This window comes from Liolophura sinensis, chromosome 9 (assembly GCF_032854445.1).
Source record: "Liolophura sinensis isolate JHLJ2023 chromosome 9, CUHK_Ljap_v2, whole genome shotgun sequence".
NCBI lineage: Eukaryota > Metazoa > Mollusca > Polyplacophora > Chitonida > Chitonidae > Liolophura > Liolophura sinensis.
In genome coordinates this window covers 11,934,981-11,959,027 of record NC_088303.1, presented here as the reverse complement: position 1 = coordinate 11,959,027, position 24,047 = coordinate 11,934,981, and the positions used below count along the sequence as shown (strand labels likewise).

The following is a 24,047-nucleotide window of genomic DNA, read 5'->3' as shown; positions in this document are numbered from 1 at the left end:
ATTTGTAGTCATGTACGATTAATAAATTTAATCATTGTTTGTGAACTGCAGCAGATAAGTCTTTTTTTAACAACTTAATTAGATTAAGGTTCATGCAGATCTATTTCGCCCATATACTGCATCGTGAAAGTGATCCCGTGCATCTACGGTTATACCCTAAATTGTGATTTGTGCCAGAGATATCTCAGAAGCCGGTCAGCAATAGACTAAAAACGTAGTCTTGAACTAGGGCTTGACCGTGAAGCTTAAGGTGCAAACATGTGAAATGTCTGAAGTGAAAGACCAATCATTAGAACAGTAATGTCGCAGATTTATAATATACGGCCAAAACTGAAATCATTTGTCGATCGACCATTGTAACAGCAGCTCAACAAGATGACGACGAATTGCGCACATGTCAGCTCTGGTAACGGTGTGACCTATAAGGGCAATTAAGTACGTTAATATCCGTATAGGAAGTAAGCTCATAAACAGGATCTGTACATATGCCCACACCAAGACAATACACTTCAGTCTGACCTTTTACTTAGATTAATGAGGTTTGTTTTATGTCTAATAGATTACTGACAGTTCCACACCGTACAAAAATACGACACATTATAGCATCTCGTCAACTAAGAGACAAGGATGGTTTAAGCCACTAAATTAGCCACTGACTTCCAAAGGGGATGTTCACGTGCGGAAAAGGTACATCTACGGCAAGGAAGTGTATATATGTCTGTCCTTATAAAAAAAAATATATGGCTCATGTTACTCTGTGAATTTCTGTGAAAAAGCAATGTGATGCCAGCGGTGGCTGTTTTGACATTCACCTAACACTGATGTCTGTTTTGATTATAGCTTAGATCTATAACTGTGCAAAATGGAGTCCGTTGATTTTCAAGTTTATCCTACTGGCCACCAGCGCAGTTACCGGAAAAGGCCGAGGTAGTATCTATTGACACAGCTGACACCCCTATGTTATTTTACCCTCTTGTATTAGTTTACAAGATGGAGATACCGATGTTACATGTGTTGCTGCTCTGTTCTTCATTCGTCTTTACTGTCATTGGCAACCCATCCGCAAAAGCAGGTAAACAATTATTTAAACTACTATTTAACTTATACTGAGTTCCAAGTTCAGCTGATTATGTAGGGCCCTGTGTATATTTACATAGATGGTTTCGATTTCAATGTTCTCAGAATAAAACCGCGTTCACAAGTTGCGATTTTTGACTCAAAAAGTCGAATAGAATTATAGGACACGCGTTATTTCATGCAATTATAGCATTCGTCAAATGTCATCACGCGAACGTTGCTTTATAGTTACAACAGGACTGTAGGAACAACTCCAACTTATTGTCTAAACCCTAACAGGATCTACAGGTCAAGAGTTTTGGCTCTATCCTATAGGTGTCTTGCAATGACAGCCATCTTTGATGTAAGACTGAGTATTGCTCACTGGGTGTCTACTGTTAGAGTATGGCTCCAAGATGGCTGCCATTGCAACCCATCTATTGAGCATACGTGTATGTACCAAGGAATTAACGGTATTAACGGAATTAACAGTTTGGGGCTTTACCTAGTAGGCTTCTTCCCTTATATGACTTCAGGCAGTAGTATGGATGCAGGGAAGAGAGAAGAGTCTGGGAAAATCCACTGTCCATCGCCATTCTTCTGACAAACTTCGTGACTTATAGCCATAACCTTAATAGCGTTAGCTTGAATAGAGCTAGTGACTTTTTTGGTCAGGGACTGGCTTGCTATGGCGATGATGGCCTAGGCGAGAGTCTGTTTGTTGTGTCAGATACACCTCACAATGCACGATTCCATGACGTCTTTCCTTTCAGCGTGTCCCTCATCAATTGTCGACATCCAGGTGGGCAGTGGTACGTTTACCAGTCCTTCCTACCCTGTGATATACCCCGCCAACGTCACCTGCAGGTGGAGGCTAACGGCACCCTCTGGTTCCCGTATAAACATCACCTCAGTGATAATCCAAGTAGAGGAAACCCTGGGATGTGTGTAAGTACCATGCGTTTAAGTATCACGTGTAAGACCCACGGGTTTATGTACCACGCATGTAAGTACCACGCCTGAGAGTACCACGTGTGTAAGTACCACGCGTTTATCTACCACGCATGTAAGTAACACGCCTGAAAGCACCACGTGTGTAAGTAGGCCCACCACGCATTGCACAGTTATGGACAATGCTCGTTTTCTTTCCAGAATTAACCAACTGCCATTATTTAAATGTTCCTTTTCTGCGCTCACAAAATAACTTCAGGTTGGAAGATGTTCACAAAGCGTCGTAAATTTATTTTCTCATCGCTAATTTTCGAGTTATAATGTTATAAAACTATGCGTTCAAACAGACATTCGAATACCAATCCTCAGTCAGGATTAACGTATCAGGTCAATAATCGCAAGGTCAATTCCCAAAATGACGTTAGAAACAAGCTGCCAAAAAATTATGACTGTATATAAAGTACGAAATTAGGACGAAATCATGAAAAGAATCATGAAAGATCATGAAAGCAGTCAGCTTTCAGTTTTCAGTGATGTTGTACAGACGCAAGGTATGTTTTAGGCGAATGAGTGAAATAAGCATTCAAATTGTATACCATGCTAGTAAATGAGTTGTCGATTATAAAATGTCGATCTCAGATGTGCTTTGATTGCAACTGTTCGTATATTTAACGTGGCGTTCTAATTCAACACGATAAACAGACAGCCCCCTCACCCGGGTTAAGTGGAATTAAACACAAACACAGACACAAGGAGCGCCAGAGATTCTGCATGGACGCTCATTCCATATTTACTTACAAGAGATATATATTTATTGTACAACTTACGAAGATTAGAGTGAAGGCGTGTGATGGAATAACCATCGTGGGTTAAAATTGTGACACAACACACAGGATTTGCACACGCTATATGCAGGGCCTTCAGTATATTGCTGTCCAAGTAAAGATAATTTTCACAGTCAGAATTGAAGCTACAGATGTGGGTCTTGTCCTAAAGTCTGCGAGAGAGAAAACCGTTTTGGTCTTGGTACAAATATCGGTCCAGATAAGACATACCATATGGAGAGTCTGTGGTTTCCTTTAAATACAGCGAAGCTGAGTAAATGTCTTTGCCTTTGCTATATATGGATGATTTTAATATCAACATACTGTTTTATCAGTAAATGAGAACGGGCCTGGTGAGGATTACTCCTTAATAGTTTCTGTTGTATATAAGACGATATACAGAGGGCACAAGGGGGTCATAATTTATACCCATTGGAATACCTATACCATATACGAATTTCACATAGATGTTATTAATGAGAAATTCAATGAACACTGAAACATTTTGATACGGTTCAATAAATGAGAAGAACTGCGAACAAGACACGGTACCGCTACAAATGTTCTGCAACGTCACAGTGGACAAGGATGTGCATTTAATCAGTTTCGGTTCCTTTCGCGAATCTTCAAATTTTCAGCTTGCTGTTGTGCAAAACCACACAAATTTGGGTGTTATTTACGTAATGTTGTATTTATAGCTTGATTTTGCTGCTGGTTTATCTCAGTAATGGTCAATGGCGCATCTCCGACAAATACAGAGGGTACTTTACGTGAATGAGCCATGCAAAAAGACGCACTTGACCATGGTGCCATGACGTACTTGTCTTCAGTGTGTCCGTCTTCGTAAGTGGACATCAAGGGAAGAATATTTCATTTCTATGAGGGTGGTTCTTTTCATCATATGGGTGTAGGAAACGATTGTGGACGTGAATTTTAAGTATGGTGAAATCACCCTCTAGAGCGAGATTTCTGTGTTACCAGACAGACCTGTGTTCACGTGTTATCCCTATCATTTTGAAGACAGTTCACGTTTAGAAGCGAGATTTCGCTTTACATGAACTGTGACACCCGTTCTACTGAGATTTGCTTTGGACGTTAAAACTCACCGGCTGAATCAGCCGATATGACTTTCTCAGAATTTTAACTGCATCTCATTAACTCATGCATGTGGGGCAGTATATTTACAGTTGTGTAAATTCGTGATCATTGTGGGAAATATACACCTGTGTAGGTGTGTGTAAAAATTCAACATTATGTTGTCGGTTTGTACATCGCATATAAACATGTAGACAAGACAAAAGCCTTATTTAGGATTATTATAGATAATGATCAAAGTATGGATTTTGGTAGAGCATTGCCTTACATGTAGGGTCCTTGGTTTTATGACAGGTTTGATCACGTCCTTATATACGATGGGGGACAGCCTGACGGACAGACCCTGGGGAGATTCTGTGGCACAAGTCGGTTTGCGGTAGAGACGTCAGGCAACCAGGCGCTAGTTGTCTTCAGCTCAGACGCTTCCTATGGCGGGTTGGGGTTTGAACTGGCGTACTCAACGCTGACAGGTCCGAAGCAGATTAAGTGTAAGAGTGTTTAGTTTTATTAACTATAGTAATATAGTGAAAAATGTTTAAGAAACTATCTATGGCTTTTTTGTGGCATGTTTAAACTTCATGTAATAATCATTTGAAAACATTGAAAACAATAAAAGAATTATGTCTATTTGTTCTTTTAGATGAATCATTGACTAAGACTAAATTGCGCGCAATATTGACAGCCCATTGCAAGGTTCATATGTTTACGCTCAATGCTTGTTTTCCAGTCAAACCCAAGTACTTTATGTTACGACAGGAAATCAAATGGGTTAAGCAAAATCCTTTATTCTAATTTTGCTTCCTTTAGTGAGATTTCGTCTGGCAAGATCCCTCATAAAGTATCTTTTGGCCAAAGAGCCATTTACCACAACATAACTTCATGGAAAAAGCACCATGAATACTTGAAAAACAATTCTACAGTCCGTTTTTTTACTTACACAAGAAGAAGGGAGCTAGCGTAGTACTGCTTGATCATTGACCTTGTCTAAATGTCGATGTTCTCTGTTTCAGCGCGGATTGATCGCGGCTCAGATTGTAACCGGACAGTATCCACGGTCCCCGGATACCTGATCAGTCCGAACTTCCCATTACCGGCAAACGCGAATACTTACTGCACCTACAAATTTACGGCAAGTTGATCCCACAGTAAACGAGAAAATAGAAAATGTCACTCATACTGTACCAGGGGACAACCCCAAAGGAACTTAGAAATAGTTTTCTGCTGATAACAGATATTCCAAAACGCTTTAAGAGAAAGTGTCATGTATGTAGAAATAGCTTTCTGCTGATAACAAATATTCCAAAACGCTTTAAAAGAAAATGTCGTGTAGCTGAACACCCTCACAGCACCTCACAGAGATAAGATATTACAATCTGGAATCACGTAACAAAACCAGCCATCGTCTTGAGATAGATTGATTTGATTGGTGTTTTGCGTCGTACTCATCCTGAGATTGAAGGCAAAGATATTTTGTAGTAATATGCTCCCAAGGCAAAAATAAGGTATTGTTTCTTTAAATTATCTTTCCTCGACGTATATGTAAATACCAGTAAACTGATGTTTAATTTAATATTCTTGAACGAATTGTAAACACCTTCATTAAACATTCACTCTACATCGGTTTCCCCATATGTTCTTGCTTTATACATGCATGGAAATGTGAGTATGGAAATAACAATTTTAAAATTCTTGTAACACAAACGTTTCTTGAAGGTTGTAAATCTAATGTATACTACGTGACGAAATGTTTCCCCCTGAACAGGCCCCTGAGGGTAAGGTAGTTGAACTGATGTTTACCTTCTTCCACGTGGAGCCATCCAGTTACTGCCAGTACGACAGTGTGGAGATCTTCGATGGGCCCACCAAAGGTTTGCAAATCAAGGCCTTTTCACAAAGCAATATGGGTTCATGTTTGTCGTAGTATGATGATAAAACGCCTTTACGATCTGCTGATTTCCACAGCATTGTGTACGAGACCCGAAGAACAGTGATATGGAGCTGGGTATGGATTTATCTAAAACCGCGCCTGTCTGATTGCTTTTGGCTTTTGCTCCCATATCTGGAGTAGTGTTAACAGACAGAACAGGGTGTTCCTTAAAGGCTTATACATTTGTTGGTTAAAAATGACTACACTGACAAAGAGCGAAACAATATATTCACTGCTTCTGGTGATTTTGTTGAAGGACGTGTTTGTTGTTACTTCAACCTTACCAGGCAATAACCTCTGTATATGGTGTTATCCTATACCGTACAGAGATTGTGAGCTAAACACATTTAGTTATCTGTCTGTACAGAGAGAAAAGGTATCCTGCTAACTGAACAAACTGATCGAATGTTGTACGTACCTTTGCCTTCAGAAGCCATTTGAACGACTGGCGTTATTAATATGAACGCTTCTTTTTCTGGGTTTTTTGATCAGAGAGTGGGAACATTGGTGTGTTTTGTGGGTCAAGCCGTCCCTCAGTCACACGTTCTACCGGGCGAGATTTGCTCCTGGTGTACACCACTGACGCAACGTACACTCAAAACGGCTTCAACGTCTCCTACAACTTCCTGGACCCGTCCACGGCGCTTCTGGGTGTGGCACAAGGGGATAAGGGTAAGTTTTCTGGCGCATGATCGGATCACGTACAGTTCCATGTCTACATCTTATTCACGGCGCCCTTGGGTGTTGTACAAGGCGACACGGGTAAGTTTCGTCGCGTATGGTCGGAGCTGGAACGTATTTAATTAAGGTGATAGTTTCAGGGTCCTTTCACGTAGTCCTTGCGTGTTGAGCAAGACGACAGAAGTTACCAGAAGGGACCCGTTCTACCAGCGTGCGTGACGTAATGATAGGCACAACTCTTTCGACAATGTATCGCCTGTGTATGTGTTACAACGACAGTTATGTAACTTCAGTATGCGTTAAAGCGACAGTTCTGTAACTTCAGTATGTTACAATGACAATTACGTAACTTCAGTATGTGTTACAGCGACAGTTATTTAACTTCAGTATGTGTTACAGCGACAGCTATGCTTGCCCAAATTTACAGGCCCTTACTGTATAATTGGAGGGCAGAAGACAATTGTGTTGCGTAAGTGACTCAGGTATGCTTTATTTATTTATTTGATTGGTGTTTTATGCCGTAGTCAAGAAAATTTCACTTGTATGAAGGCGGCCAGCTTTATTGTGAGAGAACACCGGACAGTGCCCGGGGGAAATCCACGACCATTTGCAGATTGCTGTCATACCTTCCACGTAGGGCTGGAGAGGAAGCCAGCACGAGCTGGATTTGAACTCACCGCGACCGCAGTGGTGAGAGGCTCCTACGCCATTGCGCCGTGCTGGCCCCGACCCAGGTATGAAGCTCATTGTTGTGTTATCACCTTATGCTGGGAGTTGGCAGAAATCGGACAACAGCAGTTGTCAAATCATCCTAACTGACAGACCTAACTGACAGTGTAGGCTCCTATATGTGATGCCGGTTGAGTTCATTGCATTTCATAATAAGTATTGCCAAACATTTTAACCGACAGCTTCTCGCTGTATTGTCAAATGCCTTAAGCCAATAGTACCCATGGTAAACATAAGGCTGGGTTAAACTGATAGTATCCAGAGAGTGCCCTGAAATCGCAGTTGAGGCGTCTTTGAAGATTGTACATGTGAACCTAAATTTTATTACAGACTATGAGTGTATTGTGCATGTATGGTAATGAAGTAAATTCCTCAAGTAAAACTCTCGGGACACTTCTAGTACAGGTTAGACACTTTTCATCTTGATCCAGGCCATGTCGTGTATATTACATAGCAGCTGTATTGCTGTCACTCACTTTGTTTAGACGAACACTACTCTCTGACCCTACAGACTGTAGTCGGACGTTGGAGAGCGAGGGTATCTTGACCTCCCCAGGGTACCCCAGCCTTTACCTTCACAACAAGATGTGTGTGTACGTGATCCGAGCACCCCCGGGCAAGTTCGTCCAGCTTGTCTTTGATGAGTTCCACTTGGAGAAGAGTGAGAATTGTGTATATGATTCTCTAATAATTTACGACGGCGCCACAGACGGTAAGATCGAGAAGCAATTTCGGCTCACTAAAGGCGTGTCATAAGATGTGTGTAGTTTTTATTATGTAAAAGTTTACCTATTAACGATGTATTAAATAAATATCATGCACTGTTATAATACCACTCTGAAGGTCTTTCTCAGTTAAGGAGGGTTTTAGATAACTATCACGTCACACTTACTACTGTTAGCTCTGTAGTATGTTAATGATAATTTTGGATCAACATCACACAATTACTACTGTTAGCACTTTAGTCTGTTAATGATGATCTAGATAAACAACACACAATTACTACTGTTAGCTCTGTAGTATGTTAATGATAATTTTGGATCAACTTCACACAATTACTACTGTTAGCACTTTAGTCTGTTAATGATGATCTAGATAAACAACACACAATTACCACTGTTAGCTCTGTAGTATGTTAATTATAATTTTGGATCAGTATCACACTATTACCACTGTTAGCATTTTAGTCTGTTAATGATGATTTTAGATAAACGACACGCAATTACCACTGTTAGCTCTGTAGTATGTTAATTATAATTTTGGATCAGTATCACACTATTACCACTGTTAGCATTTTAGTCTGTTAATGATGATTTTAGATAAACGACACGCAATTACCACTCTTAGCTCTGTAGTATGTTAATTACAATTTTGGGTCAGTATCACACAATTACCACTGTTAATTAGCACTTTAGCCTATTAATGGTAATTTCAGATAAACAACACACACTTACCTCTGTTAGCACTTTAGTCTGATAATGATGATGTTAGATCAACATCACACACTAACCACAGTTAGCACTTTAGTCTGGTAATGATGATGTTAGATCAACATCACACACTAACCACTGTTAGCACTTTAGTCTGTTAATGATGATGTTAGATCAACATCACACACTAACCACTGTTAGCACTTTAGTCTGGTAATGACGATGTTAGATCAACATCGCACACTAACCACAGTTAGCACTTTAATCTGGTAATGATGATGTTAGATCAACATCACATACTAACCACCGTTAGCACTTTAATCTGGTAATGACAATGTTAGATCAACATCACACACTAACCACTGTTAGCACTTTAGTCTGGTAATGATGATGTTAGATCAACATTACACACTAACCACCGTTAGCACTTTAATCTGGTAATGATGATGTTAGGTCAACATCACACACTAACCACTGTTAGCACTTTAGTCTGGTAATGACGATGTTAGATCAACATCACACACTAACCAGCGTTAGCACTTTAGTCTGGTAATGATGATGTTACATCAACATCACACACTATCCACTGTTAGCACTTTAGTCTGGTAATGGTGATGTTAAATCAACATCACACACTAACCACCGTTAGCACTTTAGCCTGGTAATGATGATGTTAGATCAACATCACACATTAACCAGCGTTAGCACTTTAGTCTGGTAATGATGATGTTAGATCAACATCACACACTATTCACTGTTAGCACTTTAGTCTGGTAATGATGATGTTAGATCAACATCACACACTAACCACTGTTAGCACTTTAATCTGGTAATGATGATGTTAGATCAACATCACACACTATCCACTGTTAGCACTTTAGTCTGGTAATGGTGATGTTAGATCAACATTACACACTAACCACCGTTAGCACTTTAATCTGGTAATGATGATGTTAGATAAACATCACACACTAACCATTGTTAGCACTTTAGTCTGGTAATGATGATGTTAGATCAACATTACACACTAACCACTGTTAGCACTTTAATCTGGTAATGATGATATTAAATCAACATCACACACTAACCACCGTTAGCACTTTAATCTGGTAATGATAGATAGACATCACACACTTACCACTGTTAGCACTAAAGCAGTTGACTATTAACACTTTAATCTGTTAATGATGATTTTAGATAAACATCACACATTGTTGTCTTACCATTGTAAAGGTTAATGTTTGCTTAGTTAATGAAGGGTTCTATTGACATCGTTTCTTTCAGATTTCCCCTTGGGGAGCTTCTGCGGTCAACAGATGGCATCGAACACGTCCATTACGTCGGCAGGGAACACCGTCATCATCAGGTTTATCTCTGACATGACTGTCTCAGATGTCGGTTTTGCAGTGACGTATAGTTTCGTAAGCGAAACAGATTCCATCAGTAAGTACACGAGAATATGAGACAGATTCCATCTGTAAGTGTATGAACAGACGAGACAGATTCCATCAGTAAGTGTATGAACAGACGAGAGAGATTCCATCAGTAAGTATATGAACAGACGACACAGTATCCATCAGTAAGTGTATGAATAGACGAGAGAGATTCCATCAGTAAGTGTATGAATAGACGAGAGAGATTCCATCAGTAAGTGTATGAATAGACGAGAGAGATTCCATCAGTAAGTGTATAAACATAACAGACAAATTCCATGTGTAAAGGTATGAACTGATCTAACAGATGCCATCAGTAAGTGTTTGAATACACAAGACAGATTCCATCTGTAAGTGTATGAACAGACGACACAGTATCCATCAGTAAGTGTATGAACAGACGAGAGAGATTCCATCAGTAAGTGTATGAACAGACGACACAGTATCCATCAGTAAGTGTATGAACAGACGACACAGTATCCATCAGTAAGTGTATGAACAGACGAGAGAGATTCCATCAGTAAGTGTATGAACAGACGACACAGTATCCATCAGTAAGTGTATGAACAGACGACACAGTATCCATCAGTAAGTGTATGAACATAACAGACAAATTCCATGTGTAAAGGTGTGAACTGATCTAACAGATGCCATCAGTAAGTGTTTGAATACACAAGACAGATTCCATCAGTAAGTGTATGAACAGACGACACAGTATCCACCAGTAAGTGTATGAACAGACGAGAGAGATTCCATCAGTAAGTGTATGAACAGACGACACAGTATCCATCAGTAAGTGTATGAACGGACGACACAGTATCCATCAGTAAGTGTATGAACAGACGACACAGTATCCATCAGTAAGTGTATGAATAGACGAGAGATTCCATTAGTAAGTGTATGAACAGTCGACACAGTATCCATCAGTAAGTGTATGAACAGACGACACAGTATCCATCAGTAAGTGTATGAATAGACGAGAGATTCCATCAGTAAGTGTATGAACATAACAGACAAATTCCATGTGTAAAGGTATGAACTGATCCAACAGATGCCATCAGTAAGTGTTTGAATACACAAGACAGATTCCATCTGTAAGTGTATGAACAGACGAGAGAGATTCCATCAGTAAGTGTATAAACATAACAGACAAATTCCATGTGTAAAGGTGTGAACTGATCTAACAGATGCCATCAGTAAGTGTTTGAATACACAAGACAGATTCCATCTGTAAGTGTATGAACAGACGAGAGAGATTCCATCAGTAAGTGTATAAACATAACAGACAAATTCCATGTGTAAAGGTATGAACTGATCCAACAGATGCCATCAGTAAGTGTTTGAATACACAAGACAGATTCCATCTGTAAGTGTATGAACAGACGAGAGAGATTCCATCAGTAAGTGTATAAACATAACAGACAAATTCCATGTGTAAAGGTGTGAACTGATCTAACAGATGCCATCAGTAAGTGTTTGAATACACAAGACAGATTTCATCAGTAAGTGTATGAATAGACGAGACAGATTCCATCAGTAAGTGTATGAACAGGCGAGAGAGATTCCATCAGTAAGTGTATAAACATAACAGACAAATTCCATGTGTAAAGGTATGAACTGATCTAACAGATGCCATCAGTAAGTGTTTGAATACACAAGACAGATTCCATCTGTAAGTGTATGAATAGACGAGAGAGATTCCATCAGTAAGTGTATGAACAGACGACACAGTATCCATCAGTAAGTGTATGAACATAACAGACAAATTCCATGTGTAAAGGTATGAAGTGATCTGTTTGAATACACAAGACAGATTCCATCAGTAAGTGCATGAACAGATGAGACGGGTTTCATCAGTAAGTGTATGAACAGACGAGACAGATTCCATCAGTAACTGTTTGAATACACAAGACAGATTCCATCAGTAAGTGCATGAACAGATGAGACGGGTTTCATCAGTAAGTGTATGAACAGACGAGACAGATTCCATCAGTAACTGTTTGAATACACAAGACAGATTCCATCAGTAAGTGCATGAACAGATGAGACAGATTCCATCAGTAAGTGCATGAACAGATGAGACGGGTTTCATCAGTAAGTGCATGAACAGATGAGACGGGTTTCATCAGTAAGTGCATGAACAGATGAGACGGGTTTCATCAGTAAGTGCATGAACAGATGAGACGGGTTTCATCAGTAAGTGTACATGCAGACTTGTGTACTTGTTCAGATGAAAATTTCATGTTGTGTACAATGACCACAATGAGGGAGCTCTTGACTAATACCCTGTCTGACTTAAACCAGTTGACAGGTACCTGCACTGTAATCTTTTAGAGCAGGAGATAATGGCTGTATGTACCTGCTTGCCTCGGTTGTGAGCGCAAGCAAAATCTTATGTCAGTAGGTTATTTTATTATGTGTAAAAGGCAACATTAAAACATTAAGTGGAAGCTTTAGAAATGATCGTTTCAAGCCGTTGATATCGAAGTTGATGGCCAAGTCAGTTTAAGCCTACTTTTCACGAAACTTTTGAATTTACATTTCCGAATCTTTTAAGTCAGTTGGTTTAGATAAGGTTAGCCTTAACCACGCAATAGCACAAAAATGAACTAGGGAGTTTCTTTGAGAAATGAAGAGGATCCGTCATCTAGAAGTGAGAAACCTCTCTGACTGCTTCATCAACAACTAAATGGATTTTATATTATTTTTAGAATGCTACTTGGAGTGTGAAAATGGCGGCAAATGCACACAGCAAATCAAGGGACCGATGTAAGTGGTGCTATACATCTACATAATGTCTGTATATGTCTATACATCTGCATGATGTCTGTAAATCTTATACATCTACATGATGTATGTACATTTACGCGATGTCTGTACATGTCTATACATCTACATGATGTCTGTACGTGTCTGTACATCTGCATGGTGTCAGTACATGTCTATATATCTACATGATGCTTGTGCAGGTCTATACATCTACATAACCTCTTTACATGTCTATACATCTAAACGATGTCTGTCAATGTCTATACATCTACATGGTGTCTGTACATGTCTGTACATCTGCATGATGTCAGCACATGTCTAAACATTTACATGGTGTCTGGACATGTCCATACATCCACATGATTTCTGTGCATGTCTCTTATCTACATGATGTCTGTAATGTCTATACAGCTACATGATGTCTGTACATGTCTATACATCTACATGATATCTGTACATGTGTATACATCTACATGATGTTTGTACATGTATATACATCTACATGGTGTCTGTGCATGTCCATACATCTACATGATATCTGTACATGTCCATGCATCTAAATGATGTCGGTACATGTCTATACGTCTATATGGTGTGTGTACATGTCTTTACATTCACGTGATGTCTACATGTTTAGACATCTACATGGTGTCAGTAGGCCTATAAGTCTGTACATGATGCATGTCTAGTCAGTTCATCAAGATGACTACAGTCTTTAAACGTTGCCCATATATTTAATCTAATACAATAGGGGCTTTCGTGATCGAGGGGATTAGCACTCAAGCACGGCGCAATGACCCACCGATGCGGTCGCTGTGAGCTGAAGTCCAGCTCATGCTGGACAGGCGGACTGTGGGGATTGGGGGGGGGGGGGCAAGTGGGTTTGCGCATGAAAAGCCGGGGGGGGGGGGGGGGGTCAGGAAAAGCTGGTCGGAGATTGTCGTCTCAGTGAGAACAAAGCTTTAGTTACATCCGCAGCCCAGTGGCGAGAGCTGAACATGCCACCTCACTCCTCATGCAAGGACCCCTTTATAGAACATATCATTAGTTTGTCTCTCAAGCGTACAGATATACTGCTTTGCTGATCAAATGGCATTGATAATAACTGTCTTCATTCTCTCTCATACCTTGTATTAAGTTTAGTTAAATTGGATACCCAGAAAATAATCCCGATATTGGCGATATCCGCACCAAGGGCTAAATTTTGTTTTACTAAACATTTGATCAATATTCCCTTGCTATTAAAGTGCAGTAAGCATTCGCTTTCAGTTTGTTTTTAGACTCATGGGGATGTTATTTTAAAACTAAGCAAATTTAGGTCACAAAATATAGCTAATACAGCAATATTGCGAAGACAATTTGCGTGTTGATATTGAGACTCTAAAAAAAACATTGTAGTAAATTAAGGCGGATCTCGCGTCTATTTAGTGAGATTTCTCGAGAATTCACTTTAATTTGACTAAATAACTTACTGTTCGTTTTAAAGAGACACATTGGCATGAATCAAAGACATATTTTATAAAGGTTTTAGTTAATCCATGTGGAAATAACGTATAGAAGATGTGGCGATACTCACCTGGTAGCATATATTTCTGTAGGTGTGACTGTCCTCCACCCTACTCAGGACCGAGATGTGAAAAGAAGCCGGCAGACTGTAGTGCAGATCCCTGTCTTAACGGAGGCACCTGTAACCAGCTGCCCGAAATGTTTTTCTGTAGTTGTCTGCCAGAGTTCGCGGGCCTGTATTGTGATGAAAGGGTTTGTGAAAAGAGTTATATCCATAATCCTACATACTCCTTACAGCGCACGCAACGCTTCTTACCTCACCCAGTCACGGCATATTGAGAGAGGAAGTCTCTTACCTCACCCAGTCAGGGCATGTTGAGAGAGGAAGCTTCTTACTTCACCCAGTAACGGCATATTTAGAGAGGGGGCTTGTTGCCTGACCTAGTCACGGCATGTTGGGAGAGCAAGCTAAATTCTTACTTCATCCAGTCACGGCATGTCGAAAGAGGAAGCTTCTTACCTCACCCAGTCACGGCATGTTGAGAGAGGAAACTTGTTGTTTCAACCAGTAATGGCATGATAAGAGAGGAAGCTTTTTACTTCATCCAGTCACGTCATGTTGAGAGAGGAAGCTTCTTACCCTCACCCAGTCACGGCTTGTTGAGTGAGGAAGCTTCTTACCTCCCCCAGTCACGGCATGTTGAGAGAGAAAGCTAAATTCTTACTTCATCCAGTCACGGCATGTTGAGAGAGGAAGCTTCTTACCTCACCCAGTCACGGCATGTTGAGAGAGGAAACTTGCTGTTTCAACCAGTAATGGCATGATAAGAGAGGAAGCTTTTTACTTCATCCAGTCACGCCATGTTGAGAGAGGAAGCTTCTTACCCTCACCCGGTCGCGGCATGTTGAGAGAGGAAGCTTCTTACCTCACCCAGTCACGGCATGTTGAGACAGGAAGCTTCTTACCTCATCCAGTCACGGCATGTTGAGAGAGGAAACTTGCTGTTTCAACCAGTAATGGCATGATAAGAGAGGAAGCTTTTTACTTCATCCAGTCACGCCATGTTGAGAGGAAGCTTCTTACCCTCACCCGGTCACGGCTTGTTGAAAGAGGAAGCTTCTTACCTCACCTAGTCGCAGCATGTTGAGACAGGAAGCTTCTTACCTCCCCCAGTCACGGCATGTTGAGAGAGGAAGCTTCTTACCTCACCCACTCACGGCTTGTTGAAAGAGGAAGCTTCTTACCTCACCCACTCACGGCATGTTGAGAGAGGAAGCTTCTTACCTCACCCACTCACGGCTTGTTGAAAGAGGAAGCTTCTTACCCTCACCCACTCACGGCATGTTGAGAGAGAAAGCTTCTTACCTCACCCACTCACGGCATGTTGAGAGAGGAAGCTTCTTACCTCACCCACTCACGGCTTGTTGAAAGAGGAAGCTTCTTACCTCACCCACTCACGGCATGTTGAGAGAGGAAGCTTCTTACCTCACCCACTCACGGCATGTTGAGAGAGGAAGCTTCTTACCTCACCCACTCGCGCCATGTTGAGAGAGGAAGCTTCTTACCCTCACCCGGTCACGGTATGTTGAAAGAGGAAGCTTCTTACCTCACCCACTCACGCCATGTTGAGAGAGGAAGCTTCTTACCCTCACCCAGTCTCGGCATGTTGAGAGAGGAAGCTTCTTACCCTCACCCGGTCGCGGCATGTTGAAAGAGGAAGCTTCTTACCTCCATCATAATGCTGGCCGCCGTGGTATGAGTGAAATGTTCTTGAGTACCGGTACGGCGTAAAACACCATTCAAATAAATAAATAAATCACCCAGTCTCGGCATGTTGAGAGAGGAAGCTTCTTACCCTCACCCGGTCGCGGCATGTTGAAAGAGGAAGCTTCTCACCTCATCCAGTCACGTCATTGTGAGAGAGGAAGCTTCTTACCCTCACCCAGTCTCGGCATGTTGAGAGAGGAAGCTTCTTACCCTCACCCAGTCTCGGCATGTTGAGAGAGGAAGCTTCTTACCCTCACCCGGTCGCGGCATGTTGAAAGAGGAAGCTTCTTACCTCCACCATAATGCTGGCCGCCGTGGTATGAGTGAAATGTTCTTGAGTACCGGTACGGCGTAAAACACCATTCAAATAAATAAATAAATCACCCAGTCACGGCATGTCGAGATAGGAAGCTTCTTCTTACCTCACCCACTCACGGTATGCTGAGAGAGGGAGCGTCTTACCTCATCCAGTCACGGTATGTTGAGAGAGGGAGCTTGTAGGATCACCCAGTCACGGCATGTTGAGAGAGGAAGCTTCTCACCTCATCCAGTCACGTCATTGTGAGAGAGGAAGCTTCTTACCCTCACCCAGTCACGGTATGTTGAGGAGGAAGCTTCTTACCTCACCAGTTACTGTACTTCCAGGAAGAAGATTCTTACCTCATCCAGACACGGCATGCTGATAGAGGAAGTTTCTTTTCCCACCCAGTCACGGCTTGTTGAGAGAGGAAGCTTCTTACCTCACCCAGTCACAGCATGTTGAGAGCTAGAAGAAGCTTCTTACCCTCACCCAGTCATGGCACGCTGAGTGTGGAAGCTTCTTACCTCATCCAGTCATGGCATGTTGAGAGAGGAAGCTTCTTACCTCACCCAGTCATTGCATGTTGAGAGAGGAAGCTTCTTACCTCATCCAGTCACGGCATGTCGAAAGAGGAAGCTTCTTACCTCACCCAGTTAAGGCATGTCGAAAGAGGAAGCTTCTTACCTCACCCAGTCACGGCATGTCGAAAGAGGAAGCTTCTTACCTCACCCAGTCACAGCATGTTAAGGGAGGAAGCTTCTTACCTCACCCACTCACGGCATGTTGAGAGAGAAAGATCCTTACCTCACCCAGTTACGGCTATTTGCCTTTTTAGTTAATTTACCTTTGCCATCTTTGGTAAGACGTTACGAGAAAACATAAGCACACTATGTCAAAGGCATATATATACCCAGTAAATATCACGATACCTTATGTAAGCGGAGCATAGTAACGAAGTCAACTGCTAAAATGTTCTAATAAATTGTAAAAATATTCCGGTGACTACCACATTAACAATTAGGTTGTCCCAATATCCTGGACGAGTAAGATTCGCCATGGATTTTCCGGTTGACGTCCGGCCCTGAATAAGGTTTAGTATTACATATATCCATTCATACGTTGCAGGGAGAAGAAGAGCGACTCCGATTTATCCATGCTCCTCAAAACCGCACCGGCTTGCCCACTGACACCACAGTCACGTTACAGTGTCAGGTGAATAGAGAGGAAGCTGACATTCGCTGGTGAGTAAGACAAAATATTTGGCGTGATTTACAACATGGTATCAGCAGGATACTGCACAGTTTGGGTGGATGCGAAATGTATCAATTTCAATAAGAATTGGCAAGATGACCTATAGATCCCAGGCGTAGCATTGCAAAACTAAACCACCAACCGATTACATTTGTCATATGGTGATTCGGATGTGAATCCAAATCCAACAAGTTTGCAAAAAAATTCTTCACCTATGCCAGATAGGACACAAGAGCATATAGTTCTTTCATCTTTCATCTTTTCATCTTGTACAGAATTTTGTCCCTTCGTTGGAACTCTTCATACGCTGTTGTACATCAAGTTGGGTTGGATGCGCTATCTCGGCGCCTTATGGTGTACATATATCACATTAGGTCTGAAAACATACATGTTTACAAAAATCATCAATCAACAATTTTCAATAAGTGGTTCCCTTGTTGTGTGTAACGCACGATCAAAAGAACAAAACTTAAATTTGGGGGGGGGGGGAGTATTTGGGCGTGTTGTTAGATCATATCCACTTGTAGACCAGCCTCCTCATGCAGCACTAACCAGGAACATTAAACTGCGGACATAAACCTGCTATATTTCCGACAGATCATGATTATTTTCATAGGAGAGCCGTCTTGTTTGCCTGTAAAGGTCTCACGACAATTGTTTTGGTTATATAGGTCTTAGGTTAGTTGCTTTGGTTATGGCGTCACCAAATGAGTGGCAAGGTAGTGACGACCATTTGCTATTTATCCTGTTGTTAATTAGAGAATTTTTTAAGCATTTTTGGAACACCTTTGGAAAACTACTGTGGGGATTACTTCAGATTTTGTGGCGGACTTTATGTTCAGTACATGTCAGACGGTTTAACCGATACCTGGTGCATGGCAGTGGTTTACTCCGGACTCTCCGGTTTCCTCCACCCACAAAACTTAACCGATGTCATACAAGTGAACACTTCTGGACAACGGCGTTAAAGCCCAGTATGATTAAAAAAGAAGAAATTGTTCTTGTTATGAAAGTCATTAACTGACCTCTGTTCATTTATGCCACAACTACCTTAAATGAAAGCATTACCACCCGTTAAAAAATAGGACCTACCTGGTTTGCTGGTTCTCAGATATTTGAATGCCACCACATCAAAATGGATCTAATGGGTCATGGTTGGACTTCAGGAATATCGTACAAACTTGGCAAAGATCATGAATTCTCTTCGTTGCAGGTTTTTTAACGAAGATACACCTCTAATTTCGTCTGGGGTGAGCACCAGGAACTTGAATATTGACGTCCACGATGGTGGTGTACTCGTGATTCCACACCTAACGGAGGACAACGCTGGCAAATACACCTGTGTGGCTGATGACGGTATTGAAAATGTCCACCATGACGCTTGGGTGACAACAGATGCGCCGTGCTTCCTGGGTCAGTCTATCCAACACTTTAGAGCGCTCATCCGTATTGGATTTATCCAGAATATTTTTTTTTTACTCTTCGTGGTCATTGGTAGAGAGGACAGAAATACGCAATATTGTCTGATTGTCTGAAGTGTGGGAATTTCGAAATTAGCCTTTCCGCAGGTTACCGCTTCCTGAGTGCCTTTCACTTTTTATTCTTCCTTGGTAACAGAAACGCTGTGGCAAGATGAAGTGCTAGTGATACTAATGGATGTGAACATAATGAAAATATGGAATATAAATTAAGTAGCTGTGAATTTACACCTATGTTCCAAGGATGTTCCACCATTGGGATTTGTCACGATTTCGTTAGGCCCATTCCACACAGTCTTTTTCTCACACAAGTAAAAATTTCAAATATGAGTTGAGAGGTTATATTGGTGCCCTAGAAAAGAAGATTTTGACCACTTGAAAAATGTTAACACAAATGTGTTAAAATTGCAATTTCCAGTGATAAAAGTTTATGACTGGGTTCAGTTAGAAATGGCTTCGTGCACTGTGTAATATAATGTAAACTTAACCCGCTTGCTGACAGATATCATGATAGCTTTGCAGTACTTAACATCTTGTCTTTGGTAATTAACTTGTGATGCTGAATTCCGTATGGAATATCACATTTAAACGCTCCTCGAATGTTGTAGAATTCACCGCTGCACCCCAAAGTTCCTCAGAAAGAGCTGGAAAAAACAGTCATTTGTTCGCTTGTAAGGCTAATGGTGGAAGAGCATATCACTGGGAAAAGGATGACGTTCCAATTCAAGACAGTAAGCGTTTCCAGGTAAGCATTTTCCTAGTTCGCTTGACTCTCTGTGGGTTTAAATCCAAAAATTTTCATTGTGTTATATGGTTATCAGTGTGGTTATATTTTCTAGTCAATTAATGAAGGTCTACCTTATGATATTCGTAGGCAATATAAATGAATTATTATTATCGATGATTGAGATAATGATGGTTACCATGATCAGATGTATCTCATACAGAGGCGTGTATAGGCTGGCGGAACCAGTTAAGCGGGATGATGCAAAAAAACAACAAAAAACAACAGAAAAACAAGAACAAAGGAAATCGTTATTGAATTAGAAATTAATATTGTACAGTTGACAATAAGTAATGTTTCCTGAAACCCGGAAACATTCGCAAAACATACATGGGGAACTTATGCAAGTTGTGCAAGGGCTGAACCACAACCACCCTCCCCGCCCAGGTTTTGTCATAGTGCGCCCTTAGTCCTTGAATACTGATTTCGTTAACTCACCTAGAAAATACCTTGCGTGTTTCCAACATCATTAAAAACTGCTGACTGTTATCTTTGCATGATTCCGTCCTATTTTCGTACTTCATATACTTCATTAGTTTTTAATGGTTTATGTTATACATCGTTTTGGAAATTGGCTTTGCGATTATTGACCTGGAACATCCTTATTGGTCGACGGTTGACATACGAATGTCTGTTTTAACGCTACATTCTGTATTTCAGACACTGGTGAACAACCTATCTTCAAGTGTCCTTCCTGGAGACGTCCGACAGTGGCAAGTACACGTGCGTCCGTAAGGGGAGTTAACTGTGTGCAGCGAAGGTCGGCTTGGCTCGACGTCATCGGATCAGCAGTGATCGCCAGTAAGATAGCAGAATATTATTTTTGAAGAGCAGAGTCGGTTGTTCAACGTGCATTAATCGTTGTACCATGTATTAAGTTTCATACATTGACACTTAACTTTCAGTGTAAGTTCGGACGTAATTGCTGAACACTTCCCACCAACAAAGGCCGGTTCCAGACTGTGAAAAACACACGTTTCTCTGCAGCCTTTAAGGTGCAGTTCTTTTGGACTACCTCTTTGTTTGCTTCAGGCGGGCAATGTTCCCAGTTATCCCCAATGTTTCCGAAAAAGACAACCAACGATATAACCTAGGTGTTTCGATAGTGGTGCAAGGAAACCTATACTTCCACGACCTGTTGGTTCTGACTTGCTGGGTAACACTAAAAATCAACTTTTAATCCGAAATTTTTTACGAGGCCTTGAGATATTACAAGATATTTTGAACAGGAAACACGATGTCGCGTCAAACGTAACTCACGCTAATATATATGCCTACAAGATAAATAAAGCAAAATGGTTCGCGCAACGTCCTGCTTGTCGGCTATAGAAATAACTCGATCAACGTTAAAAGTGATAACATGGAACCGTTTTCGATTTTCTTATATGCGCGATTTTGCTTTACTTTGAACTGCGATATCTTGAGTATGAGATATGATAGAAATGAAACGGTTGTTTATTAAGCTACATGTATATGTGGGATACTTATTAGTGTATCTGGTCTGATGTCATTTCTTTTAAAATCACATATATGCTCACTGTTTATATGCTCACTGTTTATTTTAAGCGATGTCCGATCTTTGTTATTTACATTTAATAAATCCTCCAAAATAGAAAGTTGTTGGGTCCATGTAAAGGGTATTATACGGTACTTAATCTATGCTGAAATAACTAAATTTTTGAAAGTCAGTAATTTGCCAAAATCATCACTTTGTACCTTTTATTATAATGTACTTAATCTATGCTACAATAAATGGAACAATAAAGGGAACTCGGGCGACATGCCTTTGTGACATCTAATCCACACTTCGCTGATTCGACTGCGGTTTTAGAATTGGCTGTTACTTTTTGTCACAAGAGGGCGACTGGCCAATGCTAATTCTTGTCACGAGAACGACAAATGGCCAATTTTACTTTCTGTCATGAAGGCTGTGACTGGCCACTGGCATTTTTGTCATGAATATGAGGTCTGGACAATGTTACTTCGTGACATGAAAAGGCTGCAGCTGACCAAACTCTGTGTACGAGAAATAATATTTGTCAGTGTATATTTTAGTGAAGAGACAAAGAATAATCAAAAACTAACCAATTGCTAATAATGCCGGATGTAAAAATTATCTTAGTCTTGAAACTTACAGAGGGTCAGTTAGCATAAAATTAGTGATGATGCCTTATATTTTTGCTTGTCCTGCAGCCTGTGGTCGGCCAAAGTTTGCCTTGCCTGGAGGGGTACAAGTGGGCCCCAGGATCACAAGCGGACGGCGGGCGCTTGATGGTTCTTACCCTTGGTTTGCCCTCCTCTACGATACAGTAACTGTAAGTACTACTGAAGCACTTATGCGCGGATTCTGGATACGTTCGTCCTGCACTTGTCAACCTTCAGAAACTTAACAAGAGCTCTTTGATTCGTAAATACGTTTTGGGGCGTCACAAGATGACAGGATTTACTAAGGAATAATTCCGTTCCAAATACTATCTTTCTCAATTTCGTGTATTTATCCCAATTCACCTTTGCTATGTTTATATCCTGCTCCTGGTACCCGCGATGTATTTGTACATAACCCGACGACGCTGTACAAACACAAGTAAATGACAGCTTTGAAGTATAACCATGTACATGTAGTGCGAAAATCAGGGCTATAAATTCCTTGATTAAAACCCGAAGGAAAAGCTAGGTTCGAAGCGAACGCCTCATGAAAAATGTAATGTTAATGACGGTGGTGATAAGTAATTGAGAAGATGCCGTATTTCACCGGTTGCGTGTGGCCATTTTCCGTCACAATATCGTCGCTGCTCTGGTTTCACTCTCAGTGCTTTAAGTCTTTTATGATACCGTATTCCTGTATAAACCGAGATTCTGCTGGTGGACTAAGCATCCTTGAGGCCTTGTACCATTGCACTGTTTTAATGTGTTAGTATATTAAATGACATCACAATACAGCAATGGAGTATATCTAGACTAGTATTTTGTTAATGGAATGTATAATGCTTCAAGGACTCATATGTTGTATAGGGGTATACTGCTCATCAACATGTTTAACTGCACAGTTACTTGATGTAAGTACGAAATTTGGTCGTTTTGCAGCCTACCGCGTTTTGTGGGGGTTCGATCATTGACGAGAAGTGGATTCTCACCGCTGCCCACTGCATCCAGTCTCTATCTCAGTACACAAACAAACCTCTGTTTGGGAAAGACACGACGAAGATCTTCCTGGGCACCAACCACTGCCGCGGATCTGGGGGCGTGGAGATGTCCGTGGATGAGGTCATCGTCCATCCAGAATACGACCATGCCACGGAGACATTCAACAACGACATAGCCCTGATCAAGGTGAAAGAGAAGATTCGCTTCAACTCCCAGATCATGCCAATATGTCTTCAGCCCTTATCCTTCCTGGAGACTCGGTTCATAAGGGTACAAGGGTCGGGGTACGTGGCTGGGTGCGGACTGATCTCAGAGACCGGCCTCAAGCCTTTGTATTTGCTAGAAGTCAAGCTGCCCATTCGTGAAAAAACCTTGTGCACAAAAACGCCAAGAATAGTTCGTTGGCGGACAACATGATTTGCGCTGGTTACCCTACCGCTAACCGTGGGGGACTCATGCACTGGTGACAGCGGGGGTGGATTTGTAGTCAAGTCCGGTAACCAGTTCTCCCTTGTGGGCATCGTGTCCTGGGGCATTGGTTGTGACAGGGCCCAGTCTTATGGCTACTACACAAACGTCGGTAGATACTTCAAGTGGATTCACGAAATAATTGACTAGTTGTTCCAGTCTCTATGGGTGCTCCGTTCGTCTTTACGATACCAGTTTGGAGCTCGGTACTGGAACTCTTTTTCACTGTAATCAAAGCAAAGCAAGAACAAGACTGGTAGAAAAACTGTACTTATAAAACAAGTACCGAATTTACATTATAAAGAATAAAGCATCATGACAGTCTGGTATGGTTTCAAGATTTTCAACCAGTACACCACACCAGTATACGCAAGTGGCCCTTATCTTTACTCATCCTCAGAATCTCTATTGGATACCTTCCCACATGGTCTAATAAATTGTACTGATTGTAA

General features: G+C 41.2%; 1 protein-coding gene across 1 annotated transcript; it reads left to right on the top strand.

Moving 5' to 3' along the window:
- Positions 1–549: 549 nt before the first annotated feature.
- On the top strand, positions 550–24,047 carry LOC135474695 (complement C1r-A subcomponent-like). The gene is given in 19 exon segments (XM_064754252.1): positions 550–1,072; positions 1,830–2,004; positions 4,221–4,414; positions 4,937–5,055; positions 5,689–5,794; positions 6,346–6,525; positions 7,775–7,975; positions 9,978–10,136; positions 12,838–12,895; positions 14,494–14,653; positions 17,596–17,711; positions 18,935–19,134; positions 19,808–19,944; positions 20,644–20,649; positions 20,652–20,784; positions 22,177–22,298; positions 23,068–23,512; positions 23,515–23,573; positions 23,575–24,047. Coding segments are annotated over 19 exon segments (2,823 nt in total). The 5' UTR covers positions 550–990; the 3' UTR covers positions 23,746–24,047.